This window comes from Perognathus longimembris, chromosome 14, assembly GCF_023159225.1.
Source record: "Perognathus longimembris pacificus isolate PPM17 chromosome 14, ASM2315922v1, whole genome shotgun sequence".
Taxonomy (NCBI): domain Eukaryota; kingdom Metazoa; phylum Chordata; class Mammalia; order Rodentia; family Heteromyidae; genus Perognathus; species Perognathus longimembris.
The window spans coordinates 35,549,863-35,571,160 of NC_063174.1; the positions used below are offsets into that span (position 1 = coordinate 35,549,863).

Consider the following 21,298-nt stretch of genomic DNA (forward strand, 5'->3'; position numbering starts at 1 on the left):
AGCTTCACACGAGTTCTCTTCTTCCATTTTTATGTTTCCTTTTTAATCACAGCGCCATCTTATGGCTGAGTTAAACTCTGAGAGATTTGCTCTTCGGAGATAAGAAATGAGTCCTACGTCTTTCCTTATGCCTTGGGGATTACTTAGCAAAATAGTAATCGCAGAACGACCTTTCGAGATCCTTACATAAGGGGTTGACACTCTCCGTTCTTGGAGGACCCAAACTCTATGATCCGCGTGGTGAGGCGGGGCCTTTCCCGTCAGCGCCTGCGCAGTGTGAGGTGGCTCCGCATGCGCGGTTGGGTCGCGTGAGGCGCACGCTGAAGCAGGTCGGCGGCTCGTGTGGGTGTCTTAGCTCGGATTCCTCCGGTTGAAGAGTGCGGCACGGAGCCTTGTGCGGGATTTTCTCACGTACCTCAGGTGACTAGGCCGGCGGTTCGGTTGTCCCCAGGCGTCCGTTTCGTTTGTATTCACTGATAGGAGTGACCACTCCTGTCACTGGACACGCTAGGCCCCGGGCTCGCTCGCCCTCCCATCCAGTCCCGGCGCGGGAAGTGTCTGGACACGGCCGCCACCCACCACCCGCCGGCCAGTCCCGGGCCTTGTGGTCGGCTAGGACAAGCGGCCTGTGCAGATTCCGTGTGCTTAGAAAGTGTCGCCTGAGCGAGGGTGCCCGGGGGGGGCGGGGGGGGGACGCCTGGACACACTTCTCGCCCCCAGAATTCCATCACTTGGCTGCTTTTTTTTTTTCCCCAGGCTTGAGTGTTGTTTTTTTTCCTTTCCCTTCCACCCCAGAAATACTGCCAAAAAGTTCCTATGGAACCAATACCGAACTGTTCTCCAAATAACCAATAGAATGGGCCACCATATTGAAAATAGCTTGGATCTAAGTATAGTTTATGTGTTAAATAATTAAAATTGACGTTTATGTTGTCCTATCGCTCCACTCGGGCATTTCTGTAGAATGAATCACCACCACCCCTTGAACACAAAGCCTACTAAAAGGTTTATTACTGTTGTTCCTGTCAGTTTACCCTATTTCGGCAGCAATGAGATTGGAACTGTAATCTTGTAACTATACATAAATAAAATCCTAAAGTGAGGGAATCTGTGAAGCGGGGTAAATTAATGCCTGTATACATCCTGAGGTCTCTTTAATTATCCTTAAAGCTTAGGCTGCTTTAATTTTCATAAAAGAAGAAACATTATTTCTTGGTTAAAGGCCAGTTTCTCTGGATTGAGTTATTCAAGAGAAATACTCGAGTACTGAGAGTTACTTAAATGGAATTTTACCACCTTTTCTCAGTTCTTGTCATACCAAATGACAGTTGAATTAGTTGTAAAGTTTTGTTTTTGTGAAGCTCCTGGACCAAGAACCAGCATGACTAGTGAGTATTAGAGCTGAGTTGTCTCAATGCATGAAAGAAATGTGATTTCTTGTATCCACTGTGGTGACTTGACTGTGCCATGCTTTAAGAAAAAAAAGTCCTATGCATTGATGGGGCAAAATTACTGTTGATGCAAGATTTTTGACATTAGCTTAGAATTTGGTTAAATCACCACATCAGAACATGTAGCCAGGTTTTTTTCTTTTCTTTCAACTACAGGCCTGAGGGCTGTCACTGAGCTTTCTTGCTCAGTGCTACCACAAGTTTCACAGTTTTCAAAATGTTTTTACATAAATTTCATTTAATATCTTCAGTAATCCTACAGAGGCATATGGCACAGACAAGAAAATAGAGTTCAAAGAGAATGCCTGTCCCACATAGAGTCAAGTAGTAGAGCAAGGATTCAAAATACAGAGCTAGCTATTCTCAAAGTTTACATGGCTTCCTGCCACTAGACAGCAAAAATGACACAAACAACTGAGTATGGTTTCTGGTTTCCTGACTGAGGAAACTATGTTTGACTGTTGCGGGCTTTCTTTCAAGTTAGAAGCATCTCATAAGATGATGTATTCAAAACCTACCAACCAATAAGTGAGTTTCTTGTGATATGGATTCTTTTGTAGGTACTGGCTACTTCCTACCTTTACTGTGAATAACATAACCATCAGCTGTATTCCTTATCTTAATCTATGTGTATTCCTTTATATATATCAAGAGACTTGTGCTTTCTAAAGAAGGTAGTATTTAGGAAACTGCACACCAACCTGGAACTTTCCTCCTTGTAGAGCCTTCTCCCACTAACTCTTATTTCTTTCTTGTCCCTTCTGAATACAGACTTACTGTGTTAGAAAACAAGAAAGTAATATTCATAGCTCCCTTCAGGATTCTTTTACCCTATTCCCTGTGGTCTTTAACCATCAAATTAAACTGTTCTATATATGTTCATGACATTTATTTTGATGCCTCTTTTGAGAGGGTTTTTTTGTTCTTATTTCTCAAATAGGAGTAGTATGTATACAGATACTTGAGAATAATTGTTCAAAAGGCCCTGTTTAAAAATGATACAACCAGCTCAGCTGTTTTCTTCCTGGGTAATTGTGGCCATTGACTGTCTACTTCCCTTTTGTATACTAGATCTTTTTTTGTTAAGCTATAACAATCTATTAGTTAAGCAGAACAGATGAGTACTAGTAGAGTGTGCTGATTTATGGTTTATGCTCCCAACACTGATACATATATTAAAGTTGTATTTTATTTGTGTCAAAAGTTCCTAATTGTAGCATTAATCAGTGATACTGAGGGAAAATGTATTCTTGTTTAATAAGAGCATAGACTCTGGTTCCAGTATATGAAAGAGCAAGTTACCCAACCTGTGCTTCAGTTATCCATAAAAGGGGAAAAACTAGAGAGGGGTGCCCCAAACAGATTTAAAAAAAAAAAAAGTGGCCCGATCATTTAGGAACAAATAATAGAAAAATGTACATACGTATGTCTAAAATACAATAATAAAATCCCTTGGTGCAATTAACATTCCAAAAAAGTGAATGACAGAAAAGTGAAAAAGGCTTGGATGAGGGCATGCATCAATGGGATGGGGGAGGTCTAACAAAGAGAGTACATGAGAAGGAATATGGTTGAAGTAGTTTATTTGCATGTATGAAAATAGAACAGAACCAGATGGAATTGCTTTATGAAAGGAACATAAGGTGGAGAGAGTGATAGGTTGGCCAGGGTATATTATATACATGTGTGGAAATGTCACAATGAAATCCCTTGTGGGATTAATGTTTACTAATTTATTTTTTTTAAAGGAAAATGTGTGTCTATCCAGTGGGTAGGGGGTATAAGTAGTTGCCAGGTAGTAATTCTCAAATTGCATTACAAGAGAACTCTGGTATTCCATTTGTTGGATGTGGTGATCTAAGGTCAAGTGTTTATTACTACCTTATGTCCCAGTTAACAAGAATAAAAGTTACTAAATGAACTTGGACAATATTTTTAGATCTTTGATTCCCATTATTTTCAATTTGTTTTATAAAGCTTCCATTTTTGTGTGTGTGTGTGCCAGTCCTGGGACTTGAACTTAGGATCTAGGCTATGTTCCTGAGCTTTTTTTGCTCAAGGCTAGTGCTCTTCCACTTGAGCCACAGCTCCACTTTCAGCTCTTTGGTGGTTAATTGGAGACTTTCCTGCCCACCTGGCTTTGAACTGTGATCCTTAGATCTCAGCCTTCAGAGTAGCTAAGCTCACAGGCATGAGCCACTGGCATCCTGTGAGAGCTTTCTTTTTAAAATATTTGTCAATTCATTATATGATTCCCATCTCTGGGTCATACAAATGAGTGTATAGATCATAAGTAATAATTTAATATTTAACACGTAGAGATTAAGAGAAACTTGAAGGCTATATAAATGGGAGTTTGTGCAGCTGTTCTCAAGTTTAGACATACCTAGCCAACAAAATAAAAAACAGAGGAATTGGAGGTATAGCTCAGGTGGTAGAATGCTTCCTTAGCATGTATGAGGCCCTGGTTTAGTCCCTAGCCCTGGGGAATGAATGAATGAATGAATGCTAGAAATTATGGTAACTGGATTAAACTCATTTATTTCTAAAAGAAACATTAAGCTATATGATTAATATTTTGTTGCCTTTATATAATACTGTAATTTGGGTTATAAGTAATAACCGGCTGGAGTGTAGCTTATTGGTAGAATACTTGCCTCAAATACCCTAGTTCCTAGACCCAACCCCCAGCACAACACACACACACACACACACACACACACACACACACACAGTATTACATGGTATACTGCACAGATTTTTCCCTTCACACATAGGTAGAAGTATATACATCCGGAGCTGACTTGGAAAAATAGCTTAATTTCTCTAATATGTATATTATTATAATAGAATAGTGGTGATATACCCTTTACCCCTGTTTTTTGTTTTTCCTTAAAATGGTGATGTGTGGGTTTCAGTTTTGTTTTGAGGGCCAGCGTCTTGCTATGTGCCCCAGACTGGCCTTGAACTGGCCTCCAACCTCTGCCTGAAATTACAGGTATGCATCACCACGCCCTGCATTAAGTGGTAGTATTAAAATAGTCTTTTGCTTTTGAGGTATTCCTTTAATCCTTAGGTCTCACAGTTCTTCATAGATGGTTATTATTTTTTTATGGTTCCTCTGGAACTGATGGCAGAGAATCATCTAAGCTTTATGAAAATGTGGAATAAAATATAAAAATTAAAGTTTGGTTTCTTGGTATCTTTCTACTTTCTGGAACTATTTAAAAAGTTTAAAGAGATGAAAATACCAGTGGCTTTTTTCCCCCTTTCAGGGGCAAGTTATGTAAAATTGGCATTTCTTTATTTTGACCTTAACTGGACACTTGATTCTTGTTTAATTTGCAGAATGCCTGGTCTAAGTTGTAGATTTTATCAACACAAATTTCCTGAGGTGGAAGATGTAGTGATGGTGAATGTCAGGTCCATTGCTGAAATGGGAGCTTACGTCAGCTTGCTGGAATACAACAATATTGAAGGCATGATTCTTCTTAGTGAATTATCCAGAAGACGTATCCGTTCTATAAATAAACTCATTCGAATTGGTAGGAATGAATGTGTAGTTGTTATTAGAGTGGACAAAGAAAAAGGTAAGTGGGAAACATACCTTAAAATATGTAATTTTTAAAAATATAATTATAAAAATATACTGTAGGCTGGGCACTGGTAGCCCACACCTGAGATCTGAGCATCACCATTCTAAGCCAGAACCCAGGAAGGAAAGTCCCTGTGAGACTCTATCTCCAGTTAACCACCAGAAAATTGGAAATGGCACTCTGGCTCAAAGTGGTAGAGCACTAGCCTTGAGCAAAAAGAGCTCAGGGACGGTGCCCAGACCCTGAGTTCAAGCCCCATGATGCATCAGAATTTTAAAAAAATTACTGATTTAAAATCATTTGTAAAGTATATTTTATAAAAACTATTGCGATTAAACTTCTGTACTTTTTGTTAGAGAAGGGTGCTTATTAGCCATCTAATAAACCTCTCAAGTTAGAAATAAGTAAATTAGTATAAAATTAGTATGTCCCCGGGTTACTTTGTGTGTGTGAGGGGCGTGTGTGTGCATGCATGCATGCATACACTCACCTGCCTGCCCGTGCTGGGGCTTGAACTCAGAAGTGCTATCCTTGAGATTTTTTGTTCAACACTAGTGCTCCATCACTTGAGCTATAGCCCACCGATTTTGCTGCTCCATTTGACTTCAACTCCTGAAGAGCTAGAATTACAGTTATGAGCCACCAGTGTCCTATAAGGATTAATTCTTTTGGATCAAATAACTTGGTTTTTTTTTTATTTTTGTCTCTAGAGTTCCTAAAGGTGTTAATAAATGATTCAGCATACCACAGGCAGAAAATACAGATAGTAAACCATATTACTAGTTTATTCATCTACATTGGTAGATGTATTCGATGCCTTTTTTTTTGAATTAAGCTAAATTGACAGATTGGAATTGGAGCTGTGGCTCAAAGTTTTAGAGCACTAGCCTTGAGCAAAAAGAGGTCAGGGACTGCGCCCAGGCCCTGAGTTCAAGCCCTGTGACCAACCATAATGTTCATTTTTTGTTAAATAAGTGCCTTTGTTTTAGATCTCGATTATATCATCATTAGTATGAACATGGTGTGTTTTTTCTTTTTTTTTTTTTTTTTGCCAGTCCTGGGCCTTGGACTCAGGGCCTGAGCACCTTCCCTGGCTTCTTCCCGCTCAAGGCTAGCACTCTGCCACTAGGCCATATTCCCAGCCCTGTTTTTTCTTAATAAATACAATATGCTGTACTATTGTACAAAATGCATAAGTAGGTTTTGGTTTAGGCAATCTCATTATATTTTATTAGGTGTTAGTTTCAGTACCATTACTTTCAAGCTTGAACAACTGTATTATCAGTGACCTTGATTGGACTTGTCTTTCTGAATCTCCTCAGCTATCACTGTTCCAGAGGACCTTAATTACCTTGTATTTGTTATTCTCTTACATAAAATTTATATATAAAGTTTATCTTCAGCTGCAGTCAAAATTAGATGGAAAGATAATACTTTGATAAATACAAAAGATGTATGTAAAACTGAACAATTAAAATTGAGACTATTTGCTAAATAAATCTGGGATTTATTTATTTATTTGTGGGTCTTGAACTCAATGCCTGGGCACTGCCCCTGACCCTGTTTGTGCTCAAAAGTAGCACTCTATCACTTGAGCCACAGCACCACTTCCCAGTTTTTGAGTGGTTAATTGGAGATAAGAGTCTCACGGGGACTTTTGTACCTGAACTGACTTCAAATTGAGATCCTCAGATCTCAGCTGCCTGAGTAGCTAGGATTACAGGCATGAACCACTGGTGCATGGCAATCTGTACATTTTTTAATGCAGAATGAATGAACTCTGAATGTTCAGTTATGGACTGTTACAAGGAAGGATAAGAAAAAAGGAAAATAAAAAAGCTGTAGAGAGGATGTCTTCAATATGAAAAAGAGATTATAATGGTCCAGTTGGACAGACTTTAGACAGCAGCTATAAAACATGAACATGAATTCCAATTCCAGCCGGTGCCAGTGGCTCACACCTGTAATCCTAACTACTCAGGAGGCTGAGATCTGAGGATCTCAGAAGCCAGCTCAGGAACAAAAGTGTCTGTGAGATTCTTATCTCCAGTTAACCACCAGAAAACCAAAAGTGACACTGTGGCTCAAGTAGTAAAGTGCTAGCCTTGAGTACAAAGAGGTTCCAAGATAGCACCCAGACCCTGAGTTCAAGCCCCACAGCCGACAAAATAAATAACTGCCACCTGGCACCAGTGGCTCACACCTGTAATTTTAACTACTCAGGAACACTGAGGTCTTAGGATCACAGTTCAAAGCCAGCCTTGGCAGGAAACTATGAGATTTACCTACAATTAACTACCAAAAAGCTGGAAGTAGAGCTGTGGTTCAAGTTTTAAAGTGCTGGCCTTGAGCAGAAAAGCTAAGCAATAGCACCCAGACCCTGAGCACTGGCACATAAACACACAAAAAACTACCTAAATGCAAAGAGAACCAAAAGCTGGCCAAAACTGAAAGCAAATTGACATTTGGGAAAACAGAGCTGCAGGTGATCAGTTTTCTGTTACATTGCTTTTTGCTGAAGTATAAACTGAAGACAGGTTCAAGTAGGGCAGCTAAAAGTCTAGTGGAAAACCCGCAATATTGCTCTCTTAAGAATGAGAAAAAAAAGTTCTAAACAACCACAACAACTGGGGATAGTGGAGCTGATAAAGATAATCCACAAAGGAAGAGTTCCTATTCTGTATAAAAATTCTGCAAAAATCTCTTATCAGGTATGGCCTCCAAGCAATCCAAAAGGATGAAAACCTTATGATTCCATTTTTTTTCTTACATTAGGAGTCAAAGTATTGAGTTAACATTTATTCTTTTTGTGGTTGTTGTTTTTTTGCCAGTCCTGGGGCTTGGACTCAGGGCCTGAGCACTGTCCCTGGCTTCTTTTTGCTCAAGGCTAGCACTCTGCCACTTGAGCCACAGCGCCACTTCTGGCCGTTTTCTGTATATGTGGTGCTGGGGAATCGAACCCAGGGCCTCATGTATATGAGGGAGGCACTCTTGCCACTAGGCCATATCCCCAGCCCCTGTCTGATTTTTTTTAAATAAGATTAATATTATTCTCTGGCCCTTTGCATATTTAAGAGGAGGATTGTGATTAAAAGCCAACCCCAGGCTGAAAATAACCTAAAGCAAACAGAGCCTCAAGTTGATTTGGTAGAACACTTACCTAGCAAGCCCAAGGATATGAGTTCAAACCCCAGTACCACCAAGACAAAAAGTTAATAGTCTCAAGAGAAATATAATCTAGTGTCTCTGCCAAGTATCACTCAGTGTTTTAGATGCATACAAAATTGCTAAACATTAAGTTGTTTTTTTTAAGTACATACAGAAGAGCTCTTTGGAAGGCAGAGATCAGGGGAATGGAGGGCCAGTCTGGGCAACAAGTTTACAAGACCTAAACTCAGTCTAAGGCTGGATGTGCAGTGCACCTGTCGGCCCAGCGGAGAGGTAGTGGAGATAGGAGAAATTTGGTCCAGACTGGCCTGGGCAACATGTGAAAGTATTTGAGGGGAAAAGGGGTGTGGGGAGGGGGCGGTTGCGGTGTGGCTCAAATGGTACAGTGTTTTGACAAGCAAGAACAGATTATGGTAGTTCAGTGGTTGTAACTCAGAATCAATTCTTGCCTAATATTTGGAATCCTGGGTTCTGATCTTAGCACCTCAAAGTAAGAAGAAAAGACATTTAAACCCAGCAGTGTATGAAAAGGATAGTAAAGCATGAACGAGTATGTGGAATGCCAGTTTGGTTTGTGAATCAAAATTCTGTGTATGTACTCACTTGCAATGAGTTGATTATCAACAAAAATGTAAACGCAACTGAATAGAAAAAGAATCCTTTTTTTTTTTTTTTGGTGGTTGTTGTTAGTCATGGAGCTCGAACTCAGGGTCCTGCTGCTGTCCCTGAGCTTTTACTCAGGGCTAGACCTCTACCACTTTGAGCCACAGCACCACTTCCAGCTTTCTGGAAGTATAGCGATAAGAGACATATGGAGTTTCCTGTTAACGCTAGCTTCAAACCACAGTCCTCAGATCTCAGGCTCCTAAGTAGCTAGGATTATAGGCATGAGCCACTAATACTTGACTTTATCTTACATTTCCTATGGAAATACTTTGTTCATGTAATGTTAGTGGTGAATACTAAAAAAGCTTGCCAAACATTTGATTTGGTTATTTAAAAAAAAAAAATTGACCACAGTAATACACTGGCACCTGAACATTGACGTTTCTTTTTTTCCCTAAAATGTTCTTATATAGGATACATTGACTTGTCAAAAAGAAGAGTCTCTCCAGAAGAAGCAATCAAATGTGAAGACAAATTTACAAAATCCAAAACTGTAAGTTAATTTTTTAATGAATTTTACAATATTTTTGTGTTTACTTTGTTGTTCCTGGCAGAAGGATTGTAAAACCTCTATTTGTGTGATATGTTTATTTTTCAATTGTGTTACATGAAAATCTGTTTGGAAGACTGAATTGCAAAATGTAAAGAACAATAGTATCTTCTGTCTCATTGTCACTACCGTAAAGCATTGCTCATGATCTAATATTAATATTCTCAAATGAGTACAAGAAGGTAAATTTTTAAACCAAGCTTGGACAGGGAATGTAACCTAGTGTGGTAGAGTGCTTGCCTCGCATACATGAAGCCCTAGGTTCGATTCCTCAGCACCACATAAACAGAAAAGGCCCGAAGTGGCACTATGGATCAAGAAGTAGAGTGCTAGCCTTGAGCAAAAAGAAGTCAGGGACAGTGCTCAGGCCATGAGTTCAAGCCCCAGGACTAGCACACAAAAAACAGATTAGGTTGAATTAGTTTATTTCAGCTTACTTATTTAAAGGCTTTTAATCTGATTGATTGATTGAATGTGCTGCTAGGGATCAAACCCAGTGGTCTCGTGCATCCTAGTCAAGTACTCTACCACTAAACCACATCTTCAGCCTTACTTTTTAAAATTTTTTTTGAAATAAGGTCTCACTATTATGGCCCAGACTGGCCTTGAGTAGATTCAGGTGATCCTCCTACCTCAGCCCCCTCCCTCGCCCCCAAGTATTTAGGATTACAGACCTGTGCCACCATACCCAGCAGCTCATTTTTTACTGTTGTGTCGTAACAACTTTGTCAAAAATAAGTAAGAATTTGTAAAATATTAAAACGAAAGAACTGTTAATTCTTTTTGTTGGTAGTGGTGGTTGTTTGATTGGCTGGTTCTGTATAAGTAGTTGGCCATTTATAGTGTGTGCTTATTTTTTTATTATTTTTTTATTTTTTGCCAGTCCTGGGCCTTGAACTCAGGGCCTGAGCACTGTCCCTGGCTTCCTTTTGCTCAAGGCTAGCACTCTGCCACTACAGCCACAGCGCCACTTCTGGCCGTTTTCTGTATATGTGGTGCTGGGGAATCGAACTCAGTGCCTCATGTATACCAGGCAAGCTCTCTTGCCACTAGGCCATATCCCCAGCCCCTATAGTGTGTGTTTATTATATATATTTAATCCTATGCAAGAGTTCCCTGCTGTAGGAAGAGATAATAGTATCTTCCTTTCACAAATGAGGAAACAAATTCAAAGATGTTGTCCCATGTCAAGATTTAATCCAGATCTCGGGATCCTAAATTATGTACTTTTTCTACTTGGTGTACACGCTTGAATTAATTATTGTGAGCAGATATTTCTGTTGATCTCTTCTTTGAAATTGAACTCTTGGTTCTGTTGTAGGTTTATAGCATTCTTCGCCATGTTGCTGAGGTATTAGAATACACCAAGGATGAGCAGCTGGAAAGCCTGTTTCAGAGGACTGCCTGGGTCTTTGATGACAAGTACAAGAGACCTGGATATGGTGCCTATGATGCATTTAAGCATGCAGTCTCGTAAGGATACTTCTTTGTTTCTGTCTTGATATCGCAGCTGCTGGGTCTATCCAAGAGATTGATAGTCTAACGTTCAGTCACACAACATCCATTTATTAAACCCATGCCAAATTTAGATAGAAGTATTTCAGTATAAAAGACACATGATGCAGGTTCATCTTATGTGTCAAATCTATGTGGACTGATGGACATATACTACAATATTATTACATATGCTGTAATTATATAGTTGTATAACTCTTGGTTTTGTCTCATACTCCCTTAATTATTTCCATTTCCTAGTTTTGCTCCTGTCCTAGATGACTTTACAACCAGTGTTTGTTTTATCCAAAACTAACCTCTTGTTTTCTTTACCTCAATTTCTTTGACCTTCAGTCCACGCCACTTTAGCAAGTCTTCCAATTTTGCCCTCTCCCAACCCCCACCCCCTGTCCTTTCTGTTTCCAGGATTGGCTTGCCTCTAAAACTTTGAATTCATACACTGTTTTTGTTTTGGCTTCTGTTTTTTCCCCCCCTCATAATCTATCCTTCTAGCTTCTGTGTAGTTAGTCCTGCTGTATTTCTTCTTAAATTCTTATGTATTAGCCTCTGGTTCCGAACCTATTTTGTCTTTTCACCCTTTCCTGACTTTCTTATCCAGTACAGACATACGGTGAGCCATCATCTCAAAACTTTCTTTCCAATATCATGAATTTTGCCCTGTTTTTCCTTCTGTCACATCCAGCCTTGGATCAATGTTCCTGCCTTCTCTGCACTTATAGACTACTGGGTGCCACTAGGAAAAAAAAACAAGTCCTACAGGTTGGTGCCAGTGCCTGTTCACAGCCTCCAACCTCAGCTGGGCCTTCACTGCCACCCTACATTCTCTCTACTCCTGGTCAGTTCTTCTTCCCATTTTTATAGTGTCTGCTTCAGAACTTCTTAGTGCTCTTCCACAGAACCATCTTCTGTACTCTTAGCTGTTGTGCTCACTGAATATTTAATTTTACAAAAATAAAGTCATTGCACAGGAGCGCCTTTACTTCCTTCCTTCTGTCAGTTATTCCCTTTCTTGGGCAGCCTTTCCCTCTATTGGTTTTGCTTCATCACCATAAATACTATATTCTCTGCTTTATTCCATTTATACTAGAAGGTGCCTTTTCAACCTCTCCTTGACTTTTCTCATGTAGCAAGTTTTGTGTCCTCTGCTTCTAGCAATCAGACTCCAATTCTCAGTGCTTTTTGTCTCTTCTTCACCTCCCACTCCTTCCTGAATGTCATGCTTCCTGAGCAGCCTCACCACTTTGCAACCCTTGGGCTACCAAGAACTACTGGGCCCCTCTAACCCTCCAAATGGGCAAATAGCCCTTACCTGGGTTATAAGTGTCCCTGCATACCATACCTCTTCCATTTGACTTTGAATGACCTTGTACATGCATGTGTACATTGGTATGTGCATGCATGTATACATGGGTGTTATTAGGAAAGGTGGTTAACATTATTAGGAAAGGTGGTTAACATAAACCTAACAACTTACAGGATAAGTTATTATTATCATCTCTGTTTTATATTAAGGAAATTGAAGCAGAGATTAAATAATTTGTTCTAGGTCACAGATAGCAAATCATAGAAAACCAATATTCAAACCTAGGTTTTCTGACTCTAGAGTTGGTGCTGTTTGTCACTAAGCACTGTTTTATCCTTCTATTCTTTCAGTGCTTTTTTTCATTCCTTTTTTTTTTTTTTTTTTTTTTGTAGTACTGGGGGTGGAACTTCGGGTCACATGCTTGCCAGTCATGTTACTCTGCCCCTGAGTTACACCCCTAATCCAGTCAATATATTTCCTAACTTAACTCCTGTTAGTGCTTGGCCCTAGTTTACCTCTTGTTAGCTTATCTCTCGTACCCCTCCATTGTCACTAAACCTTAGTATGTTTTATTCCCTATCCCTTAACACTCTTCATCATTTATGTAGCAGCTGTCCAAATTTCATGCTGATTCTTTGCCACTATTTTTTTTTTTTTTTGGCCTGTCCTGGGGCTCAAACTGTGGGCCTAGACACTGTCCCTGCACTCCTTTTGCTCAAGGCTAACAATCTACCACTTGAGCCAGAGTACCACTTCAGCTTTTTCTGTGATTAATTGGATGTAAAAGTCTCACAGACTTTCCTGCCTGGGCTGGCTTTGAGTTTTAATCCTTAGATCTTAGCCTCCTGAGTAGCTAGGATTACAGGAATGAGTCGGATGTCTTTGCCAAATTTTGTTTTGTTTTGTTTTTTGGTTGGTCTGGGGCTTGAACTCGGGCCTGGGTGCTGTCCCTGAGCTCTTCAGCTCAAGGCCTTTCCACCCAGGCTGGCTTTGAACCAAAATCCTCATGTCTCAGCGCCTCTGAATAGCTAGGATTACAGGCGTGAGCCACCAGAGCTTGGCTTTTGCCAGACTTTTAATTCAACAAATCAGTTTCTGAAATAATTAGTGTTGCCTTTCCAGACTACACTGATCAGTGGAAATAACTACTCTGAAATTATCAGTGTGTATCATTATTATTTATGTTTTAATGGTTTTATTATATACATGTTTGGCATCTCTAATCCAATTCAAGATGCCCCAAAATGTGAAAGTTTTCAAGGACCAACAATATACTTGGCCACAAGTGGAAAATTTTATAATTGACCTCCTATGACAGATTGCCAAAACACAGGTTAACTAAAAATACTTATAAATTGCCTTTACTATGTGTATAAAAAAGATTTATATGAAATATAAATTGTTTTTGTATTTAGTCTTAGATCCCACCAGGGTACCTTCTTCTGTATATACAAACATACATTCCAAAATCTGAAAAAGTCCAGAATTGTTCTGGTCTCAAGCACTTCTATAGCCCGTCAATCCATAGAAGTTATGTGTGGAATAATTGTACTTTAATCCATTGTTGTAATTTTCTGTAGCTTGCATTTTGCCCTAGAAGGTTGTTTGTAAGCAGAATTTTTTTTCAAATTGATAGATATGCACCTACTTCATCCATACTAATTTCTGGAAAGCATTTAATTTTGAGAATATGCTTTAAGATATTTTCAATGGCCAGCTAGAGTGTTCATCCCTGTGATGCTCAGGGGGCAGCGATGGGATAGTTCAAAGCCAGCCTGGGCAAAAAGTTAGTGGGACTTGCATCTTAACTAGTAGCTGGACATGGTATCATGGGCCTGTCATCCGGCTACATGGAGAGCTTAAAATAGCTTCTAGGCCCAGGCAAAAACATGAGATCTGTCTCAAAAAGAACTAGAGCAAAAAGGCTGGGGACATGGCTTAAGTGGTAGAGCACCTGCTTAGCAAACATAAAGCCCTAAATTCAAACCCACTACCATCAATTTTCAAACAATGCTGTGATTTGTTCATATTTGGAAGTTTCTAAGATATATACTAAAGCATGGAATTATTGCATAATTGGGTTAATAGATATATAAATGTAATGTAAACATTTTTATGTATATACATACATTTAAATTCTACTAGGGTTTCAACTTGACTACCTACTTGCTAAGAGAGGTACTCTATTACTGAGCCATGCCTCCAGTCATTTTTGCACTGTTTATTTTCAAGGATAGGATCTTGCTTCCTACCAGGTCCATGCCTGTTTTTCACTTCCCACCATGGTTGGGATGACAGGAGTGTATCACCCTCTCGGATGTTTTTATGGAGATAGATTCTGGTGGATTTTCCTGTCTGAGCTGGACTGATACCCCAGTCCTCCCAATCTCAGCCTCTCACATGGCTAGGGGATAACAGGTGCTCATGTTGCACCTAGGTAGTGGTTGAAACAATTCTGCCTTTGCTTGTTATGGTGCTACCATTCCATTAGGCATTCTTTCCTCTCCCCTGCCCCTTTCATTTGTTCAATTTACATGTCATTGGCCAAGATCCTCCCTGGTCACTGGCACTTAAGAAGGTCAAATGAAATACTACTTTCTGAATAAAGTCCTTCCTTAACCCCACTAACTGTCAAAAGAACTTCTTTCTCCTAATGCCCATGAATGTACTTTGGTTTTTATGCATTTTTACCATGTGTTTATAACTTCCAAGAGACTGCTAATTACATACAAATGCTTAATTGTAGTAGAATTTTAGAAATATTAGGAAGTATTAAATTGCTTATTTTAGCAAATGTCTAAAATTCTCCTGATACCATTTGAGTGTTTTTATTTGTCATATACTGCCGAGTGTTTTTTCTTGCATTATCTCACTACTTACAAGAGTCCTGTAAGATACGCTATTTCAGGGCTGGGGATATGGCCTAGTGGCAAGAGTGCTTGCCTTGTATATATGAAGCCCTGGGTTCAATTCCCCAGCACCACGTATATAGAAAAGGCCAGATGTGGGGCTGTGGCTCAAGTGGCAGAGTGCTAGCCTTGAGCAAAAAGAGAAGCCAGGGACAGTGCTCAGGCCCTGAGTCCAAGCCCCAGGACTGACCAAAAAAGAAAAAATTTAAAAAAGATACACTATTTCATATATATATATATATATATATACACACACACATATATAATTGTATTTTATATATATTTTATATATATATATATATATAGTTGGAAACTGAAGTTTGGAAAGAGCCTTTGATAACATATTTAAATTTTTGTCCAATGCTAAGATTTGGATTCTATTTTTGAAACGAAAGCTATGCGTTCTATGGAATAGTGTGTTTAGTTTCCCAATACTAGTCCTTTAACCTTGAGCTTTTTGTTTGTTTTAGAGACCCATCTATTTTGGATAGCTTAGATTTGAATGAAGACGAGCGTGAAGTACTCATTAACAATATTAATAGACGTTTGACCCCGCAGGCTGTCAAAATTCGAGCAGGTAAGTTCTGAAATGACTTTGAAAATATTTTTTTTTTTTTTTTGGCCAGTCCTGGGCCTTGGACTCAGGGCCTGAGCACTGTCCCTGGCTTCCTTTTGCTCAAGGCTAGCACTCTGCCACTTGAGCCACAGCGCCCCTTCTGGCCGTTTTCTGTATATGTGGTGCTGGGGAATCAAACCCAGGGCCTCATGTATATGAGGCAACCTCTCTTGCCACTAGGCCATATCCCCAGCCCCTGAAAATATTTTATGTGCATCAAAAAAAAAAGAAAAGTCAAGGAATGAGACTTACCAAAATAGTGCTGTGTCAATAATTGTATCTTTTTTCTTTTGTCTTTTTATTTTTTTTTTTGAGTCAGTCTCTGTAACTCTGGTCTCCTAAGTGCTATGATTATAGGTGTACACCACCATACACAGCCATAATCCGGTTCTTTTAATTGTGAAAATGAATAGCGGGGATTGATTTCAAGTAGGATGAGGAAAGCTTTCATAAATATTTGGATACTAGTATATCTGCCACTTCTGATTCTTTTAAAACTTGGAATTTTTGTGTCATCTTTTCTTTTTGGTCAGTTACAGGGCTTGAACTAGGGCATAGGCACTGTCTCTGAGCCTCTTTATGCTCAAGGCTAGCATGCTATACCACTTGAACCACAGTCCCATTTCCAGTTTTTCAGTGGGTTATTAGATAAGAGTCTCATGGGGACTTTTCTGCCAGGCTGGTCTTGAACCACAGTCCTCAGATCTCAGCCTCCTGAGTGGTTAAGGATTACAGGCATGAACCACCAGTGCCCAGCTTTTGTCATCTTTCTAATGTTTATACTTTTAGATATTGAAGTGGCTTGCTATGGTTATGAAGGCATTGATGCTGTAAAAGAAGCCCTTAGAGCAGGTTTGAATTGTTCTACGGAAACCATGCCCATCAAGGTGAGTCATCAGTTTTCTCTACCCCTACTGAAATAACTTCCTAAACAAATCAGCACCTCATTTTGATTTTTTTCCTTTCGTGCTGGGGATGGGACCCAGGACTACTGACCTATACTCCCAGTTTTTCTTACGTTGTCCTTAAGCTTGTTGTGGATTGAGGGTGTGGCTCAGTGATAGAGTGCTTACCTGGCATATCGATGGCCCTAGGATGGATGCCCAGCACCGTAAAAACAAGATTATTTCATAACAAAAGTAGTTGTTGCTATTACAACTGAGGTGTTAAGTGTCCTGGTGGTACCTGTGGAGCATGTTTGCAACTAGATGGTGGTTTTTTGTTGTTGCTCCTATTGTGGTTGTAGTAGATGGGGATTCTTTTTGTTAGTGGGCCGTTGTGCCCCAAAAATGCTGCAGTGCCTTGAAATGGGTAACATTCTCTCTCCATCACACACAACTTTATGAGGTTAAGTCTCTATCCTTCATTAGCAGGAAAATTTAACTGAATGGCTATTATGCAGAATCACTAAGAAAGAATTCTTCCTTGAGTTTATGTTCATGATGACTAGCCACCAAAGATTATAATTCTTCATATTCACTATAGCAATAGACTGGAGTGTATGTGTATTGGATTAGATTGTCACACTACATTTTACTATATTAACAAACTTCCAAATTGCTGACGTGTAGAATTGGAAGATTGGTTTTGGTATGATTTGTGAATGCAACAGATTAATAACAACCTAATAGTTGTGTAGGTATAGTCATAACTGAATTTTTGTCTGATCTCCTTTAGATTAATCTAATAGCTCCTCCAAGGTATGTAATGACTACAACAACTCTGGAGAGAACAGAAGGCCTCTCTGTCCTCAATCAAGCTATGGCTGTTATCAAAGAAAAGATTGAGGAGAAGAGGGGAGTGTTTAATGTTCAAATGGAGGTAAGATCTTCAGTGCCTTCACACCTAAAATACTTGATCACTGCCTTTTAACACATCAGATTAGAAATCAGCTAAATATAAAATAATTGTTGGCTCCAAGGATTACTAAAATGAAGAAGACTAGCAGCACTCTAATGCCACTGCAGAATGGGTACTCAGGCCTACAGTCATTGGTAGCATTAAGGTCCTGTCCATCTCTCACACCCAAGAAAATTAGACATAAAGAAATTTGTCACACATAGTGATACAGGCCTGCAGACCAAGTGCTTGGAAAGCCAAGGTACAAGTATTACAGGCCAGTCTTGGCAGTCTAATGAGAGCTGGACACTGGTGCATGCACCTGTCGTCTTAGCTAGTCAGGTGGCTAAGTCCTGGAAGGTCCTGCTTTCAGGATCCTGCTTCCATCCCAGACAAAAATAAGTAACCAACAAAAGTTCTGGGCCAAAGGCATGGCTTAAGTGGTAGAACACAAACCATGAGCTAAAAAGCCAGCCAAGAGACGAGGCCCTGAGTTCAAGCACCATTACCAGTGCCCCCCCCCCCCCAAAAAAAAAGTAAGTCTATTATGGTTTCCTTATCTCAAGAACAGTAATATATGAACCAGGCACCAGTGGTTCACACCTATAATCCTAGTTATTCAGGAGGCTGAGATCTGAGGATTATGGTTTGAAGCCAGCCAGAGCAGGAAAGTCTGTGAGACTCTTATCTCCAGTTAACCACCAGGAAATTGGAAGTGGCACTGTGGCTTAAAGTGGTACAGTGCTAGCTAGCCTTGCACTGAAGAGCTCAGGGACAGTGCCCAGGCCCCAAATTCAAGCCCCACAACCAACACACACAGAGAATAATACATGTATTTAATATTTATGTAATAATTATAGTAAATTCTTCTCTGAAGAAATGATATTTTGAGCTCAAAGATGCATTTATTTATAAGACATAACTTATTTCTAATACTTTTAGTTTTAGCTTATAAAGATGACAAAAAATATTGCTCCACTTTAATGTATACATAATATGCTTGTGTAGTTCTCATAAATTTCTTCCACTTTTAGCTGACTAGCTTATTAGTGATAAATCAGCAGTTGAAGTAGGTATGACAAAGTATTAAGAATTTAAACCTGTTTACTGGTTAACAACTTCACTTTGAAATTATACGTTTCCACAGCCCAAAGTGGTCACAGATACAGATGAGACTGAACTTGCAAGGCAGCTGGAACGACTTGAGAGAGAAAATGCAGAAGTGGATGGAGATGATGATGCAGAAGAAATGGAAGCCAAAGCTGAAGATTAACTTTGTGAGAAGCAGAGTCCAACTTAAGGAACATGAAGCAGCCCCTCCTAGCTGCAAACTCTAGACTTGAAAGTTTTCCAGTATTGAAAACTTCAAAGCTGAATATTTCTTTTTTCCAAGTATTTAAATGTTCCAACAGACCAGAACATCAAATGCCCTCCTAAATGTCAGCTGTTTTCATACAGTAGCTCCAACACACTAAGTATGTTTTACGCACGTGGCTTAATTTGACTAGAAACAAATAGTTAAGCTAAAAACAGTCCTAAAATTGGGCTTCTGGTTTCCATCTCTTGTTTCTCAAAGATTGGTACTTTTTGTAGTTCAGCCTTTCCATGAGATTTACCAGGGCACCCAAAACAATAGCAATCCCAAACTTTCTATATAAAATGTATTCCAGCAAACATCAAATAAATTTCTGGAATATTTTAACTATAGGCTTCTTCCTTTGTGTCACCAGTTAAAAGCATTCCTAATACCAAGACTAATTCTACTGTCTTTTTAGTTAGATGTAGAAACTGCAGTATGTGGTCAAAGGATGTACACAACAAAGCCTTGCAAAGGAACATTTAAAACAAGTAATTTTACTTTATCCACAGTGAAATGGGCCCTTTAAGGAAAAATCTTAAAATGCAATTAAAGAATTATATTGTTCTGTGCCCTTTTTTTACTTATTGGAAACTGATGACAATTTGTGGTTTGAGAGCGTTTGTCACACTGAGTTCTTGTTGGTATGCTATACTGCTTATCTTTGATTTATAGTTTTAAGATGATAAAAAATAATAAGTTTTAAGAATGTGCTGATTTTTTGTTTAGTCAATTTGATTATCGTCGCCCAACTTCTGGAGCCTTTTTCATCCTTTACTGTAGGTGAGTGCCACTTAAATCTTTGGTTCTCTATATAATGGGGATCTAGCATAGTTACAGCAAATTCCTGTATTTCCATTTTTATCTTCAAGAACTACTTTTAAAGTGTATGTCTAAAATAAGTTTTACAGGTAACATCCCAAGTTACAGTCAGGAGTAGAAAAGACTGATTTACTTCAGCATGCTTATCTTTATGGATTTAATCTCTTAGGGTACTTGACGTGCTAGTTATATAATTTTATTATTAGACATTAGCCTAGGTATTAAAGCATGTAGATTAGACTTAACTAGAAATAGCTTAGCAGTAACTACTGGAGCCAGCTGCATTGGCACACACCTGTAGTTCAAACAACATGGGAGGCTGGATCAAAGCTCAAAATTTTCAGAGCCAGCCTATGCAACAAAATGGGACCCTGTCTCTTTAAAAAGGGGGGGAGGAAACTAGGAAGTAGTGTGTAGGAGCAATAATTTGTCCTACTTATCTGTTTGTTTAGTTTAGCAGCCTATGTTAGCTTTCTAACCCAGAGGTGTAACTTCAGATGATCCACTTCCAAGATGGAGCCACAATTGTTAGCCAGCGTGCCATATTAGATTTAGAGAATACAGATGTACTTGAGATTGACATATAACTTTCACTTTGTCTTTGAGATATCAGAAAACAGATTTATAATACTTGCAATACAAAATGGAATGGTGGTTCACACCTGTAATCCCATCTACTCAGGAGACTGAGGCTAGAGGGGAAATTGAGGCCTGCAGGGGACACATTTCATGAGACTGGCTGGAAATGGGCAGGACTTACTAGGCATGATCTAAACCCTGGGCTTGATCCCCAGTACTTCATAAGGGGAGAAAAGGTGTTAAGTATAGCAGGGACTCTTGCTGTATTATGTAAGGGAATTTAATTTTTGTCTTCATGTTTACTGGAAGATAACTTCAGTTATAATTTGAAAATTTGGGTAGTCCCTATGGTGACTGATTTTTATCCCATGTGGGGTTTTTATTCAGTTACACAACAGTTTAATAAATTGATGGTCCTAATTAGACCAGTATTTCACTGATTGTTTTAAGCTAAATTTAAAACATACACAAACCTTGCTGCCCTGAAAAGAACAAGATACTCAAGATACACACCCAGCTCTGAACACAAATGGCAGAATTGAACAGCTTACTAAATCTTGGTTTTGCTACCAAAGCAAATTAATAAATTAAAAATGTTGACAATTTCATACTCTATCCCTTGCCTTAGATTAAGGTCAGGTGATTATCTAAACTCAAAATTAGTAATACTTTAGGAGCCTGTTATGATAGTTTCATTGAAAATGGCAAAATACGGGCTTTCAAACCAGTTTTATATCAAAACAAGCCAATTCTTGCAGACGTGCTAATTACTGCATCACACTGATAGCTTTTTACCTAGCTGTCATTCCAACCATTGGCCTAGCTGCTTTCACACCAAAGCAACTAAAAAAAATTTTTTTTTATTAAAAGCTACCTGCGAACATCTTGACAGCTTCACTTATTAGCTTCAAGCCAAAGGCTGCCATC

At 39.2% G+C, this 21,298-nt stretch overlaps 1 protein-coding gene across 1 annotated transcript; it reads left to right on the forward strand.

Annotated features, from left to right (window-relative positions):
* The first annotated feature begins 265 nt into the window (after positions 1–265).
* Positions 266–19,683, forward strand: Eif2s1 (eukaryotic translation initiation factor 2 subunit alpha). The gene is made up of 8 exons (XM_048362301.1): positions 266–420; positions 4,800–5,041; positions 9,295–9,374; positions 10,753–10,904; positions 15,629–15,735; positions 16,564–16,661; positions 17,452–17,595; positions 18,761–19,683. The coding sequence occupies exons 2-8, from the start codon at positions 4,801–4,803 to the stop codon at positions 18,884–18,886; spliced, it is 948 nt and encodes a 315-aa protein (XP_048218258.1). The 5' UTR covers positions 266–420; position 4,800; the 3' UTR covers positions 18,887–19,683.
* The last annotated feature ends 1,615 nt before the right edge of the window (positions 19,684–21,298 follow it).